At 37.7% G+C, this 14,996-nt stretch overlaps 1 protein-coding gene across 2 annotated transcripts; it reads left to right on the top strand.

Moving 5' to 3' along the window:
- The first annotated feature begins 873 nt into the window (after positions 1–873).
- On the top strand, positions 874–14,253 carry LOC148724461 (contactin-associated protein-like 5). 2 transcript variants are annotated; one of them, XM_088730462.1, is made up of 4 exons: positions 874–1,352; positions 11,331–11,682; positions 12,102–12,415; positions 12,952–14,253. In XM_088730462.1, exons 2-4 carry the CDS (start codon positions 11,346–11,348, stop codon positions 13,090–13,092), a joined length of 792 nt encoding a protein of 263 aa, XP_088586588.1. In that variant the 5' UTR covers positions 874–1,352; positions 11,331–11,345; the 3' UTR covers positions 13,093–14,253. The 2 variants fall into 2 exon arrangements, with proteins under 2 accessions (XP_088586588.1, XP_088586589.1); XM_088730463.1 differs by lacking the exon at positions 874–1,352 and adding an exon at positions 6,479–6,694.
- The last annotated feature ends 743 nt before the right edge of the window (positions 14,254–14,996 follow it).

The raw sequence follows: 14,996 nt of genomic DNA, 5'->3' as shown, positions 1-14,996 counted from the left end.
ACTCACACACACACACACACACACACACACACACACACACTCACACACACTCACACACACACACACACTCACACACACTCACACACACTCACACGCACTCACACACACACATACACTCACACACAATCTCAAACACACACACTCACACACACTCACACACACTCACACACACTCTTACACACTCACACACACACACATATATATATATAAATTATATATATATATACATATTATATATATACATTTTATTTGAACTGTTAGACGGACACGATTGTAATTGTATCGCATTGAAGAGAAATAAAAGTTGCAATAAACTAAAGTAATTCAACTCCTTTTATCTATTTGCACTAGTACGCCTTTTTTTCTTACAGTCGAACCTCTACAGCTTCGCTGGAAAATAAACGAATGAAGTTCGATCGTGTTTTGCTATTAGGGAAGACACTATATATTCACAGTGCCCCTCTTTACCCAGGTGTTTCAAGGGGTATCGTCGAATTTAATGCTTGGGAGGAGGGTAACCTTGCAATGGACTAGCATCCCATTCAGGGAGTGGTAGGAAACGGAAACTAAGAATGCCTGGGTTAAGCGCCGGCTTGATGGGTTACCTGGCTTATAAAGGAACTTTAACTTCGATCGTCGATAGTCCATTGATTATTGGCGGATGAACGTGCAAAACCTGATCGGCGATCATTGTTATTCTTACATACAACGCAAAGGTTGACATCATGGGGATAAAAAAACTGTCAGGAAGGCTTCACGGAATATGGGAGGTTACGTATGATGAGCAAGCGAAGTGCTCCGTAAGCCAATTTGGCTCAGAATCTTAACCACAGTCTCTCGAAGTATTGCATTGATTCCGCCTAAAACCAAATCAAATACTTTTAAAGACAGATCATACTACAAACAAACGTAGCGTCTCTAAACCATGACGTCTTTCTAGTCAAGTACTTTTAAAAACAGATCAAGTACTTTTAAAAACAGATCATACTACAAACAAACGTAGCGTCTCTAAACCATGACGTCTTTCTAGCTATCAAATAGGGCTCTGGCCTACTGACCTTAAGGCAATATTAAATTAATTTAGGCAGTATAAGGTTTTAGCAACCTTTTGTGAAAGCTGCTTTCGAGAAAGTTCGATCATTCAGCTCTTGTGATGTCTCTCAAAGACCGTTCTTTTCCAGTAAGCCCAGGCACAGCTCTGAGTGTTTTCTGTTTGCTTCTTTATTCCGCTGGATTCATTCGAATTGAGATCAAGTTCAAGGATTATGAACGAAGGTTGAAGACTTTGGAGGAATTCATGCCTGAAAATCAAAAGATGCAATGAAGGACGGATTTTGTTCCGACTGAACAAGGTAATATTCAACTGTCCAAACAGGGTTGTCTGTTTTGTTGCTAGTCATTCTCCTTTAAAATTATTAAGGTCGCGAATTACTTTGAAATATTAAACGATTAAGCTTTTCATCAAAATTATCCGAGAGCTAATGGTCATGTCCTCTGACTTCCGTTCCACCAAAATGAAATAATTTGAGCCAGATTTATCTTAGAAAGATTTTTTTTTCGTCTTGTCACGAGCGTGAGACAAAGATCAAATTCTGAGTCGCCATGAAGAGTAGAACCTCAGACTTTCGGATTCTACGCTCCGATGCACTACCACTGAGCCACGTACAGAGACTCTATGGTGAGCAGGGGTCATTACGAATTTCATATTTGACTCGCTCCCTGCATACTGCTAGGATAGGCAATGTCGACCGGTAGATTTATCTTCCTTCCACTGAAATATCGACACTTCCATATATCTCACAACGTAGAACAATTATGTAAAGGATGTGCTTTACATAATATCTTGTCCCTCATTTTCATTACGAAATAAGTTGGAGACCTGCCAAGGATTAAAAAGCAGAGGCTCTGAAGATTAGCAGTACACTATTATTAAATGGCAGTAATTGAAAAAACAGATTTGATGTGTTGCCCATTGCACTGTCAAAGAGAAATCGAAGCTCTCTTCAAGTCTCTTTGCGAACATAAAGCTTTAAAACTAATTTACTTTCTTGTTATGCGTAATCCTTGAAATAATTGTGTTTGTGGAGAAATCAAGTCAAGATTAAAACATGACCCATTTGACAAGGGGTTGAATCTAATATTATTTTGCGTCGCTTTTGATAACTGGAAAGGACTCTCTGTCTTCGCTCCGATCAAATTTTTTTTAGCTTCTTGTGTTTATAATTGTATCTTAAATCGTTTTCATGTCATGAGGTTACACTCTTTGGTTAGTTGATATATTTTTTAGTCCTTCACACCACCTCTAGCGAGATTAAAGTCCATCGACAGAAACGTGTTATTTCACATCCATCCCATTTCAATAACTCGGTTGAGATTAGGAAAATGATGGAAGACATCGTTTCATCCGCTTTGAAAATGTGCCACTCCAAAGCTGGTTTCAATGCTTGTCCTCGCGGCTGGCCAGGACCTCCGGGGAGAGCTAGACCCAAAGGTCTTTCATATTGTTCTAAACAGGACAGAAAAAATTCTATACAAAATTCTGCAAGTGAGGAAGACAAAATAACAACGATACATCGACGCAATTCAATGACAATGATTCGAAGAGAAATAATTAAATCTCCGGTTTCATACATTAAAATATTATCAGAAAAAAATCGAACAAAAAGGGTATTCAAAAACGCAGCACCATGCTCATGAACACTCCCATTTCTCGGGAAAAATGAACCATAGCACAGACTAACCGGACGAAAATACGTAGATGCCAGCAGGCGTTGTAACGTAGGTAGTCTCATTATTATCTGTCCATCAAATTTTAATCAAGTCATAGCATCTTTACACTTTTTGGGATCAAAGTCAATGACCTGTCTGTCCAAATTGTTTCCGAAGTAGTACATGTGTCAATCAATGATAGACCAAAGAAAATCTAGTAATGGGTGTATAAGAGTGGCTATGAGTCGGAATGGTATGATCATACATAGGACCAAAGTTATGATGAAGAAAGTTCTATTTCATCCAATCAGACAAGTGGTGTATCTCACTGAAGTCCATCCCTACATAGAAGTCGAAGAGAAGATCAATACAATAACACCGTTCCTGGATACTCCGTTTAAACACAAAATAAAAGCGGTAAAAGAGAGGCAACATAGCAACTACCTATATACAAGAACGTTTTTCACTGAACCTCGACATCTATATGTGGTAAAGCGATTGGAAGAATTACAAGGAGCATAATCCAAAGACTTATTTAGCTCATATGATATGGACTTGCTTTACATGTGACGAAAAATGACTAAAACGTGGAAAAATTGCCACAGTGGCTACGCGACCGCATTCTGGACGCGCGCGCAGGAGCAGGAAAGAGGAAGAGAAAGAAAGAGTGTACATAGAATGATCTATCACTTTAATAAACTGTTTTAAACTGTCACATTTGTTAGTGGTAATGTCTTACAGCGAGTTTATATTAGTCCCAAGAACTGAGTAAAGTTGAGGAATAAAATGACTAGAACGAGTGAGTAAATGTGAAGAACAAATTATATTATTTGAAGAAAGAGGAGGAGGAATGACGAGGAGGAGGAAAGAGGAGGAGGATTGAGGAGGAGGAAAGAGGAGGAGGAATGGCGAGGAGGAGGATTCAGGAGGGAGAATGAGGAGGAGGAGGAAAGAGGAGGAGGAATGAAGAGGAGGAATGAGGGGGAGGAAGAAGAATAGAATATATACCATCCCACATGAACGAAATGGACAGTTTCGTTTCGTATATAAGAAAAATAAACATTTGGTTCCATATGAGCGCGCACTTTGAATTATTATAATTAATATTTCAAAGTGCGCGTTCTTTTAAAGTTTGTTATACATAACGGTGAAGGATGTATACAATATGATAAAACTCGAAGTGTCTACCTTCACACTCATTTCTTACCTGCTCACGGAGAGTGCGCACGATGGCGAGTACTCAGGATCTTTCCGCGGTTCTTTCCGCGGTTCTAAAGTCGTATCGACAAAAAATGCATGCTGTTCATGCTCGCGTAAAGTATCAGGAAAATGTGTTGAAAGAATATAAAAAACATGCTGAGAATAGAACGATTTCCAAAGATTGAAATCAAGGAAAAGTTACCCTAAGATGCAAAGTCCTGAAGCTCAAAAACGTTTCAATGAAGCATACCATCAAGTAGAATGTACGGTCTTAGATCAAGCGATTCAAGAGGTTGAAAAGAATCTTGCTGCACACAAAGAACAATATCAATCCTTGCTGCAACAGCGACAAAGTGAGCGACAAGTATTGGAATGCAGGAAAGAAAAGACACCCAAGATATCTCTCCACACACGGGTGAAAACTGAATCGGTTGAATTACAGAAAAAATACGATCAACTCTTCGCCAAGTTAGACACATTCTCAAAATCTAGCGAGAACAAAGATATCTTACACACGGGTGAAGAGGGTGTTAGTGGTTTATGAGGCGGTAATAGGTTAGGGAATGTGGTGAGACAATAATGCATAAAAAGTAGAGAATCTTACATTTTTTCATTAGTAGCGCTGTGACATGAAATGGGAGTGGGGTTACCTTGTTAAACTTCTGATCGGATAATGCCACACCTTTGCCGCTACTGCAATAGAGCATTCACGCGTTCGGATAACAAAGAGCGTCACGAGAAAAATTCATGCGTGAACTCAAGGGTCAATCCAAATCAATGGTTCCCTTCAACTGTGAATACCAACTACAGAAAATTGGACTTAATTTTGAATCGCCGGGCCTCGATTAGCTATCGGTCGCGCATGAACACTCGTTTTATCACAGTCAGGCGAAGTTTGAAATGAACTGTGGAGGTGATTAACTAAAAGAAAAAGTACGTTACAGTACGACGGAGATGTTACAAAGGAAGAATCATGAAGAGGACACACTGTACGTATCTCGGAGAGCTCCACACAATTTCTTATAATAAAATTATAAGGAATTGTATGAGGCTTTTTAGCATTAGTCGAGACGGGCAGGTGTTGTCACATACGATCCTCACAAGGATCATATGTGACAACACCCGCCACGCCACAACTAACGCTAAAAAAAAGCTCCATACAATTCCTTATAATAGAATTATAAGGAATTGTATGGGGTTCTCCGGGATACTTACAGTGCAAGCCCTGTGTGTCTTCTCATGATAAAGAAAATCAATAGTAAACACCTAAACGATTAATGAAAATTCAAAATGGAAATGTCATAATATACGCCAAGCTATTATTTTTTGTCGCAATTGAAACGACTTTAGATAACATTTAGCTCTTAAGAAGCTGCTAAATATGCCACAAATTAAAGTGGAAAAATGCATCATGCAGATTACGAAACAACGGCTTAACCTGCACTTGATTCCAAATATTGCCATCTCAATTTGACAAAAACGTGCACCTTTGAGAGGGCTCGATGGAGTCAAACGTTAGCCGCAAACCGTAAAAGGAAAAAGGAAAAAAAAGGCGGTTAACCTTAAAAACAACTTTTTAAACCGTAAGTCGTGAAAAAGGGAAAAATTGCCAATCTACGATGTGTCATTTTGGCGTATTCATAAGATGATATGGGTCTTGTCTTGTGGTTAATTAACCTTACAAGCCATCTCTCCATTGAGACCCGCAGAAAGTTACAGGTGTTTGAAGATGTGCAATAACAGGAACTATCGAAAACAAATGTTTTTCAGAAAGTTCCAGTCGTAAGAAAATTGACACCAAGATATGAAGCTCGACCCATCTGAAATACCAGTCTTACTTCATGAAAAATTAATGATTTTCATTCAAGAGGTTATGTAATATTAAGCCATCTAAACTGAAATGATTCAAAACATATTTTACTCTCAAGAAGCAACAAGTGTTTTAAGATGTGCAATAACAGGAACTATCGGAAAATAAATGTTTTCCAAAAAGTTCCTGTCGTAAGAAAATTGACACCAAGATATGAAGCCCGACCCATCTGAAATATCGATCTTACTTCATGAAAAATTAATGATTTTCATTCAAGAGGTTATGTAATATTTGGCCACGTAAATGAAATGATTTAAAAACATATTTCTACTATCAAGAATCCATGAAGCACCTTTAATTCAAAATAGAGCGACTAGACGACAAAGTAAACTACATCAGGCTCCACGTGTCTTCACGTCAGTACACCCAACTACCACTGGTAGTATCCGATATAGTCAATTCCAACCGCTCTTGCTTAATTTGAATATTTATCCCGACTTTTCTAAAATAGAGAGCTTAATGGGGTTCACCGTTAGCCACAAAACGGCCAAAAAATCAGCGGTTAATCTTAAAAATTGACATTTTTTAACCGTTAGTCGTAAAAAAGGCAAAGATGTGGTTAATGTGGTTGCGAGGTTATCTACACCGGTAACAAAAACAAAAATATTCTGTTAAGGTCCCGCAGGGTCATTCCGCGAACCAAAAATAACCTCATTTCGCCTGTGGGATGAGTTGACAGACAGCTGACTATTTTCAGGATTTTAATTTTCTTCATTCAGTTTGTGAGTGATGGCTGTCCTGAAAGGCATAATTAGTTCATTGCGAGCTGGGGGAGGGAAGACATGTGAATAATGCAGGGCAAGAATTGAAATTATTTCAGCTTCAGTTGACTGTTGGCAACCTGCGATAGTGCTTCGCACCTCAAAAAAAAATCAACCAGAGTCAGTCAAAGAAACTAAGGGTATTGGCAACCAGGTATGTGCAAAATGTTATCCATATCTTAATTTAAACTTTGCCATTTTAGAGAAGGCGGAAAAATAAACCATGTCAGGAAAATTTGGGGGAAAACGTAGGCCTCGATAGCGGCAGATTATCATGATTCTTCCTATCCTACAGAGTGTGGTTTACCTGTGACCAGAGTTCTAATCCTACAGAGTGTGGCTTACCTGTGACCAGAGTTCTAATCCTACAGAGTGTGGCTTACCTGTCACCAGAGTTCTAATCGAACTTTGCTTGTTTGTGGAAGTTTCCTAATTACGTAGTATTTTCCCATTTCGAAGTATGAAATAATTTTAAAGAGATGAACAAATGGATGTTTCTCCAGATATGAAGAGGGATTTGAAGTGAAAACTACGCAGCGTTTTTGCTTTCCTTACATCTGCGTTTACATTTCATTTAAAAAAAGGAATTACAAGAGAAGTTTGGCTGAAGTTTGAGGCGACAGCATTTTGTTTTTTTCAATCAGCGATTGAGTCAGATGATTTTTTTATTTTCTTATCATTAATTTTGTACGGAATGTCAAAACTGCAGGTCTGCCTAAACTCTCTTGCTTTTTTGGATATTTTCTTTGCTAAGTATCTTTGAGAACGCTTATTCTAAATATTTTTCCTACTCAGGGAATTTTTTGTACCTCGTCAGCTTTCTCATCTCTCCTTTCGCTTGTCTAACACTCCGCCCTTTTCATCAAAAACACCTTTATTTGCATATTTAATTAGCTCAAGTCTGTTTTCCAACATGGAGCCATTCTTCTGCATTATCGGTTTAGTTCTTTTCAGAGAGCTTCTCACTTCGAAAAGCTGAGACCACAGACTAGCTAGCTCGACTTTTCTACAATAATTTCGTACTATTTAAACAGAAATGAAGCTGTAACAAGAAGTATAATAAATGAATTTAAAAAGGTAAACACCAAAGCAAGACGATCGATGAAAGTTAAAAAAGAGAATATCACAATATACGCCAAGCTTTTAATTTGTGTCACAATTGAAACGACTTTTGATAACCTTCAGCTCCAAAGAAGCTGCTGAAGATGCCACCAATGAAAATGGAAAAACGTTTCATGCAGATTACAAAACCACGGCTTAACTTGCACTTGATTCCAAATATCGCCATCTCAACTTGCCAAAAATGTGCACCCATTGATACAGCTCGATGGAGTCAAACTTTAGCCGTAAACGGCAGGAAAAAAAAGCGGTTAGTCTTAAAAAAAACTTTTTAAACCGTAAGTGGAAAAAAGGAAAAATTGTCAATCTAAGATGTGTCATTTTGGCAAATACATGGAATGATATGAGTCTTGCCTTGTGATAAATTAACCATACAAACCATTTCTCCATGGAGACCCACAGAAAGTGACAGGTGTTTTAATATGTGCAGTAACAGGAACTATCGGAAAACAAATGTTTTTCAAAAATTTCCTGTCATATGAAAACTGACATCAAGATATGAAGCTCGATCCATCTAATATATCAATCTTCATGGAAAATGAATGATTTTCATTCAAGAGATTAAGCAATATTTGGCCACCTAAATGAAATGATTAGTAAACACGTTTAATTCAACATGGAATGACTAGACCACAAAGTAATCTACATCAGGCTCCACCTGTCTTCACTTCTGTATACCCAACTTCTCAATAGTTTCAATTCCGACCGCCCTTGATTAATTGCATATTTAATCAGCCTAGCGTCTGTTTTCCAGTAAAAAGCAATTCTTCGCCATTATCTCTTTAAGTGTTTTCCGAGAGTTTCTCTCTTCGAAACACTAAACCGATGCCACAAACTAGCTCGACTTTTCCAAAATAATTTCGCACTATTCAACCAGAAGCGAAGCTGTAAATGGGATATGAATAAAGAAGTTTGAAAAGTAAACACAAAAAACAACACTGTCAACTGATGGAAAAATGATAAAATTTCAATAAGAAAATATCATAACACACGCAAACTTTGTGGTGCAATTAAAACTACTTCAATAACATTTAGCTTCCAAGAAGCCGCTGGACATGCCAATTATGGAATAAGGATGCTTAATGTAGAATACGAAACAACGGTGAAATCCGCACTTGGTTCCAAGTATCTCCATCTCAACATCACAGAAATGTGCTCATTCGAGAGGGCTTAACAGGGTTCACCGTTAGCCGCAAAAAGCCAAACATCAGTCTCAAAAAAAAAAATTATATTTCTAACCTTTAATCGTAAAAATGGAAAAAAATGTGGTAGCGAGGGTGTGTACACCGATAAAAAAAACAAAAAAAAACAAAGATATTTGACTCAGGTCCTGTAGAGTCATATTCCGCAAACCCGATACTGACTTCTTTTCGCTTGTGGGATAAGTTGACGGACAGCTAACTATTTGGGAGTTTAAGTTTCTTTATTCAGTGTGTGAGCGATGGCTGACCTGAAAGGCATAATTAATTCATAACGAGCTGGGGAAGGGAAGTCAATTGAACGGGCTAGTATTGGAAACATTTCAGCTTCAGTTGACCGTCGGCAACCTGTAATCTTTACGGTGGCCAATTTACCATTTCAACTTTGTTGATATATCCAAACCTGCGAAAGTGCTTCGCACCTCAGAAGAAGATCAACTAGAGTCATTTAAAAGAAACAAAGGGTATTATTAGCCAGGTATGTGTCTAAGTTTATCCATATCTTGATGTAAACGCTGCCATTTCAGAAAAGGCGGAGAAATAGACCATGTCAGGAACATTTAGGTGAAAATATTCGCCTCCATAGCGGCAGGTTATCATTCTTCCTATCCTAGGGAGTATGGCTTACCTGTGACCAAAGTTCGTAAGAAGTAGTCATTCACTTCTTAAATTTATCGTCTTCGAAGGAAAGATTAATGAGATAAGCACAGTATGGGTTTTTTTACTTTCTTTTTCTAGTCAAATTTAGATGTCGGTCTTTTCGCAATGGGTGTGAACATTCTGGCGTGAACAGACAACAGGCTTGTGTTAACTTTGTCATTAAGCATCAGCTACGCTCTATGATATATCGCCATTAATGCATTGATAGCTTTGGACCTGACCATATTTGAGGCAGATTGATCACTGCTTACTCGGTTACCTTCTTAAATAACTAACTAGTTGAGTTGATTTTTCAAAAATGCAAGTCGTCGAAGTGAGGTATACCGACCCGCACTCGAGTCTGCTGTATCAGCTGGTGCAATGCTTAATCGAAGCGTTTCTAGAGGTCGGAGATACGCAAAAATGATAATTTTATTTCCAGACGTAAACTGTTTTGGACCTTTTGCCGGCAAGAGATGAATTTCAATATGAGATGTGCTGCCTGGGTCGTAGTCTTACTACCAGCACGAGTAACTAGCGAGGCACAGTAGCCTCTAGGGAAGAAGTAGTATAAATATAAAGCTGTTGAACTTTGGCTAGTTCAGCGAAAGTTGTGGTTTTCCAGGTTTGATCCTTATCAAAATTCTTTTAAAGAAACAAACATTCAAACACTGTAATTTTCTCTGTTGCACATCTGCAGTGATGGGCTATGCCCTTTGCAGATCTTTCACTCCTTTTGTCCTAAAATAAGCTTTATCCATCGAATTACCATGAAACAATCAATTATCATGATACATTAAATTATGATCGGCGTTAGATAATTGTTTGCTCTTTTTTTGTGGGTGTAACACTCGACCTCAGTTCCTGTAGCCACGTGCTTCGCAGTCCAATGTTTTATTATTTCGTTTTATTTTAGAAGACCTCATTTTGAATTAATAAGCCAAATGTAAGCAGAATGTTACTAGTTCAGAGACCTGTTTCTCGTGTGTGGAATAACGGCGTTACTCCACACACGAGAAACACTTCCCCAAAAAATATTTTGGATCAAAAAGAACTACACTTCGCCTTCCAAAAGCCAGATTCTCAGTAGAATATTTTATTCAGCACACAGTTACTTAAATAACGGGGTTAGTTTAGACCTATCTTTAATCTTGTCAGAACAAGTTCGGATAAAATTCAATTAGATTGTGAAAATAAACGATCAAGAATTGCTAAAATTGCTGTCAACAAGTGTATTGATGTTATTTTTCAAGATCTGGTAGTTTTTGTCGGTGCAAGTGTTTTCAATTCTTGGCGTGACGCTCCGAGATTCGTCTGTTGAGCTTCAAAAGAGTCATTTTGACGGAATTCTGTTATTATAGAATTTCTCGAAAATAAATCGATATTCAGCCAAACAAAGTGCGCAGTGCTTTGTTTCACCATAAGGCCTACCTAACTTGAGAATATGATCCGAATCGTTTTTTCAGCTGTTGCCACCAAATGCTTGACCATTGGTAACAATGATTTGCTCTTAAGGCAACAACGTTGTGTTTTTTTTCAAACACCGATGGAGAAAATTTCTCCACAAAAATATTGGAGTGGATAATTTTTTATTCACTAGTAATTAATTTTGTATGGAATGTCAAAACTGTAGATCTACCTTAGCTCTCTTGCTTTGTAGGATATTTTCTTTGCTAATTAAGTATATTTGAGCATGCTTATTTTAAATATTTTCTTAGTCATTGATTTTTTTGGACTTTACTAGCTTTGACATCTCTCCTCTGATTTGTCTTACATTTCGTTCTTTTCGTCGAACATTTTTCAATTAAAAGTGCTGAACTTCTTGTTTTGCAGGCACTTAGATCTGATATGCATCGTATGGTTGGTCGACAGGCTTCATTTTTTACAGCGCTGTTTCTCATTTCTCAAATGTTCTGCGATATTGCCAGTCAGCAGTGTGGAGCCAGTGGCGACCTATACTCGATTTATCAAATGATGCTTCAGGGCCACACCTATAAGACGTTCAAGTTTACACCAGGTACGCTGGAATGCAGAGAGGCTTGTCTCGCTGATGACAGATGTCAAAGCTATAATGTCGTCATGTTCATTGCAATATGTGAGTTAAACAACCGGACTAAAGAGGACAAGCCAGAGGACTTTGTCAAGGACAAGGACAGATATTACATGGCGATAGGTCCAAAACGAGGTAAAGATCCTGTAAAGGCTAAATAGTAGTAACACACTAAAGGGTTGGGGGTGGGGAGGGTGGAGGGACATTAATCTACAAGTTCAATTTTCTATTGTGAATGTCACGATACTCACGAACGTAACGAAATTCATAAAACGGTGCTCAGCATTGTGATACATAGTTTTCAGAGCAAAAGTTATTTGACCACAAATTAAAGTGCGTTAAGAAAATGAACAAATGTTAAAACTCACCTGATGTCCATGGATCTTACGCTGCCTACTTATAATGTTTAGCATTCTTACCCTTTTCAACTATCTCAGCAAAATTCACACCCAAAGTCTGTACGAGTCATATATTGTTCTATATAGGGAAGAAAAACAATAAGTTCAGGTAAATATAAACCTTACTGTTGATTTCATTTACTCTTATTTATTTAGGATGTGTGGCTGTTGGTGTGGCAGACAAAAATACAATTCCAGATGCAAGAATGACAGCAAGTAGTTTTCACAGTAGTTATTATCATCCGTACTACGGCAGACTGAACGAAACCAGGGGACACGGAGGGTGGTGTCCTGAGACTAAATCTAATAGAACAGACTATCTTCAAGTTGATATGGCTGAGGTGCGTTTTCTTTGTGCTGTGGCCACACAAGGATATCGGAGCAGCTCTGTATGGACCACCAGCTACAAACTACAATTATCAACAGACGGTGTAACTTGGAACACTTACGAGGAGACAAATATTGAAAAGGTATGGAAAGAACTGTAATTGACATTTTCAGCAATTAACAAAGACTTTGAGGTCAATGCAAACAATTGGCAAAGAGATCGCATGCACATAGATGGCGAGTTTGGACTTTTATCTTCATTGGCCACTGCAGCAGAGAACGTTCGTCAGGGATTATAGGCTTGTGTACAACAGGTTTGCTTGTACACAAGCTTGATATGTGCACGCTGCACACACTAGCTTAAGTATTAGCAACATTGATAATCGGGGAAAGATTCAAGAAGAGATTTTGCATTTGGTCTGAGAGAATCAATGGTAAACAATCCAAAATAAAAAAAAGTGAAAAACGTGACGAAAAAATTAACTTCGTTTGGAAACGCCGGGCCGCAATACAATATAACACAAAAATGCCTGAAAGAAGTGAGCTGTTGAGACCTGTTCAAATGCCCCCTACTTCCCCCTCCCCCTCATCCGGCACCTCCTTCATTTTATTGTACTTAGAATTGGTTCACCATAACAAGTTTTTCACTCTTTTCTTTGTTTTTTTTTTTTTATTCCAGGTGTTCCCAGGAAACTCAAATCAGAACAGCATTGTAAAGCATTCACTCAGAAATAAATTCAAAGCCAGATACGTTCGCTTTTATCCTGTAACATACAATAGTTATCCCTGTTTAAGGGTTGAAATATTTGTGCTAAAGTAATACATCAAATATGTTCATTCATCCATCAGCCTAAAAACTGAAAGAAAACTGTGAAATTAATAATGGCAACTGAACTGAGTGGAGTGTAATTTGGGCTGAAATCATACGCGTGATTTCAAAATCGAACGAGCGCGCAGTGCGAGTTCGATTTGAAATCAAAAGTATGATTTCAGACCAAAATTGCATGACGCGAGGTTCAATTACCACTTTATTAAATCAATTTTGAAATCGCCCAAATACAGGACTTGGTCAATTCAAATATTTCATTGATGCAGTATTACATACATTTTGAATTCGCCCAACTACAGAAATCTAAAATCTGAAAATCAGAAATCTTGGAATCTGATTGGTTGTTAGTTTTAAGTGTAACATCCACATTGGCTGGAAAAAAGATGCGATTTAAAGCAAAAAATGGTGCGATTCGTGAATAAATCGCACCAGTTAGAGCCAATCAGATTACAGGGACCACTAATGATTTCAAAAATTAATGTAATAAATAGGGATACACAGGAAAATAAAGACTAGCAAACGAACCAACAAACTGATTAACCAACTAACCATTATCAAAGGCGGATCCAGGATTTTCCTTAGTTAGGAGTTGTTCACTTTTTTCTGCGGTTTTCTTTTCTTCCAGGTGTTCTCAGTAACTCAAATCAGAACAGCATCACAAAGCATTTACTCAGAATTTAATTCAAAGCCTAATACGTTCCGTTTTATGCTGTAACATACTACTATTGGCCATTTTTGACGTTAGAAATATTTGTACGAAAGTAATGCATCAAATACGTCCATTGCATGCGTCCATCTAAAATTAAAATTAACAGAAAACTGTTAGTCAAATGACAAAAATGTAAATAAACCGTAGCAAATAAACAAAAAAAGAAATCTGAATAACCAAGTAACCATTATCAAGGACAGATGTAGGATTTTTCCTAGGAGTGAGTGAACAACAAAGGAATGACCCCAATGATGTTTCCTTTGACGAATAGAAAAGCTGTTGCTTAAAATATTTGTGCTAACCTATCATTTTTATTTAGTTTAACATAAATTCTTTAACCTTGACTTACGCTTTACTTCAAAATCAATATTTTTTCTCGTAGTGCTTATTTTTTTTATCTTTCTTCCTTTTTTTTTTTACAATACTAGTTATAAAAGAAAGCTGCAGGTCATTTCAGGGGGAGGCTGCTACTCACCCCATGCACCTCTCCTCTATATCCGCCCCTGATTACTCCCCCTTCGCTGCAGTCGGGAAGTAAAACAGTTAAACAAAATAAACATTTAGGATAAAATATATAAAGTGTTCCAGATCTGTGATAAAAGGTGTGTTTGCTCACTGTCACTTTTCATTTAACGTTTGTGGTTAGCTGCTATCGTTGTGAGTTTTGTTTTCCAATAAGGTAATATCTTATGTAAATGAAATCAATAGATTCAGTGGAATTGAGATTCCTGGATGCCTGAAACCAAAGAGAAGAGTAGCCAGCCGATAACAAATCATATCTGTAGGAGAACAGTATCAACTCGTCCAAACAATAATGTACCAAGAAGAGCGCGCTAAAACACACCATCACCAGCTCACTATGCCACATTAATAGCGATGGGTACCTCCTATTCAATGCCATTACCTGATGAAGACAAGCAGTAACGAAGTCATAGGGCAGCGATCTACAGTTGCCTTTGATAACTAGACTCCTCAAATGCTAAATACTCTTATGAGAAGAAAAGGCTTCATGTTTTGTTGTTTTTTTTTTTCCAAACATCCGCTGATATTAACAGCTGAATCCACCAAAGAGGTCTCCATAGCTCTCTGGTATTTGATTAAAAAAAATTAAAAAAAGCATAATTGTATCGCATTGAAGAGAAATAAAAGCTGCTATAAACTAAAGTAATTCAACTCCTATTATCTA

The sequence above is a fragment of the Stylophora pistillata genome, chromosome 8, assembly GCF_964205215.1.
Source record: "Stylophora pistillata chromosome 8, jaStyPist1.2, whole genome shotgun sequence".
NCBI classification, from domain to species: domain Eukaryota; kingdom Metazoa; phylum Cnidaria; class Anthozoa; order Scleractinia; family Pocilloporidae; genus Stylophora; species Stylophora pistillata.
This window is presented reverse-complemented; position numbering and strand designations above follow the sequence as displayed.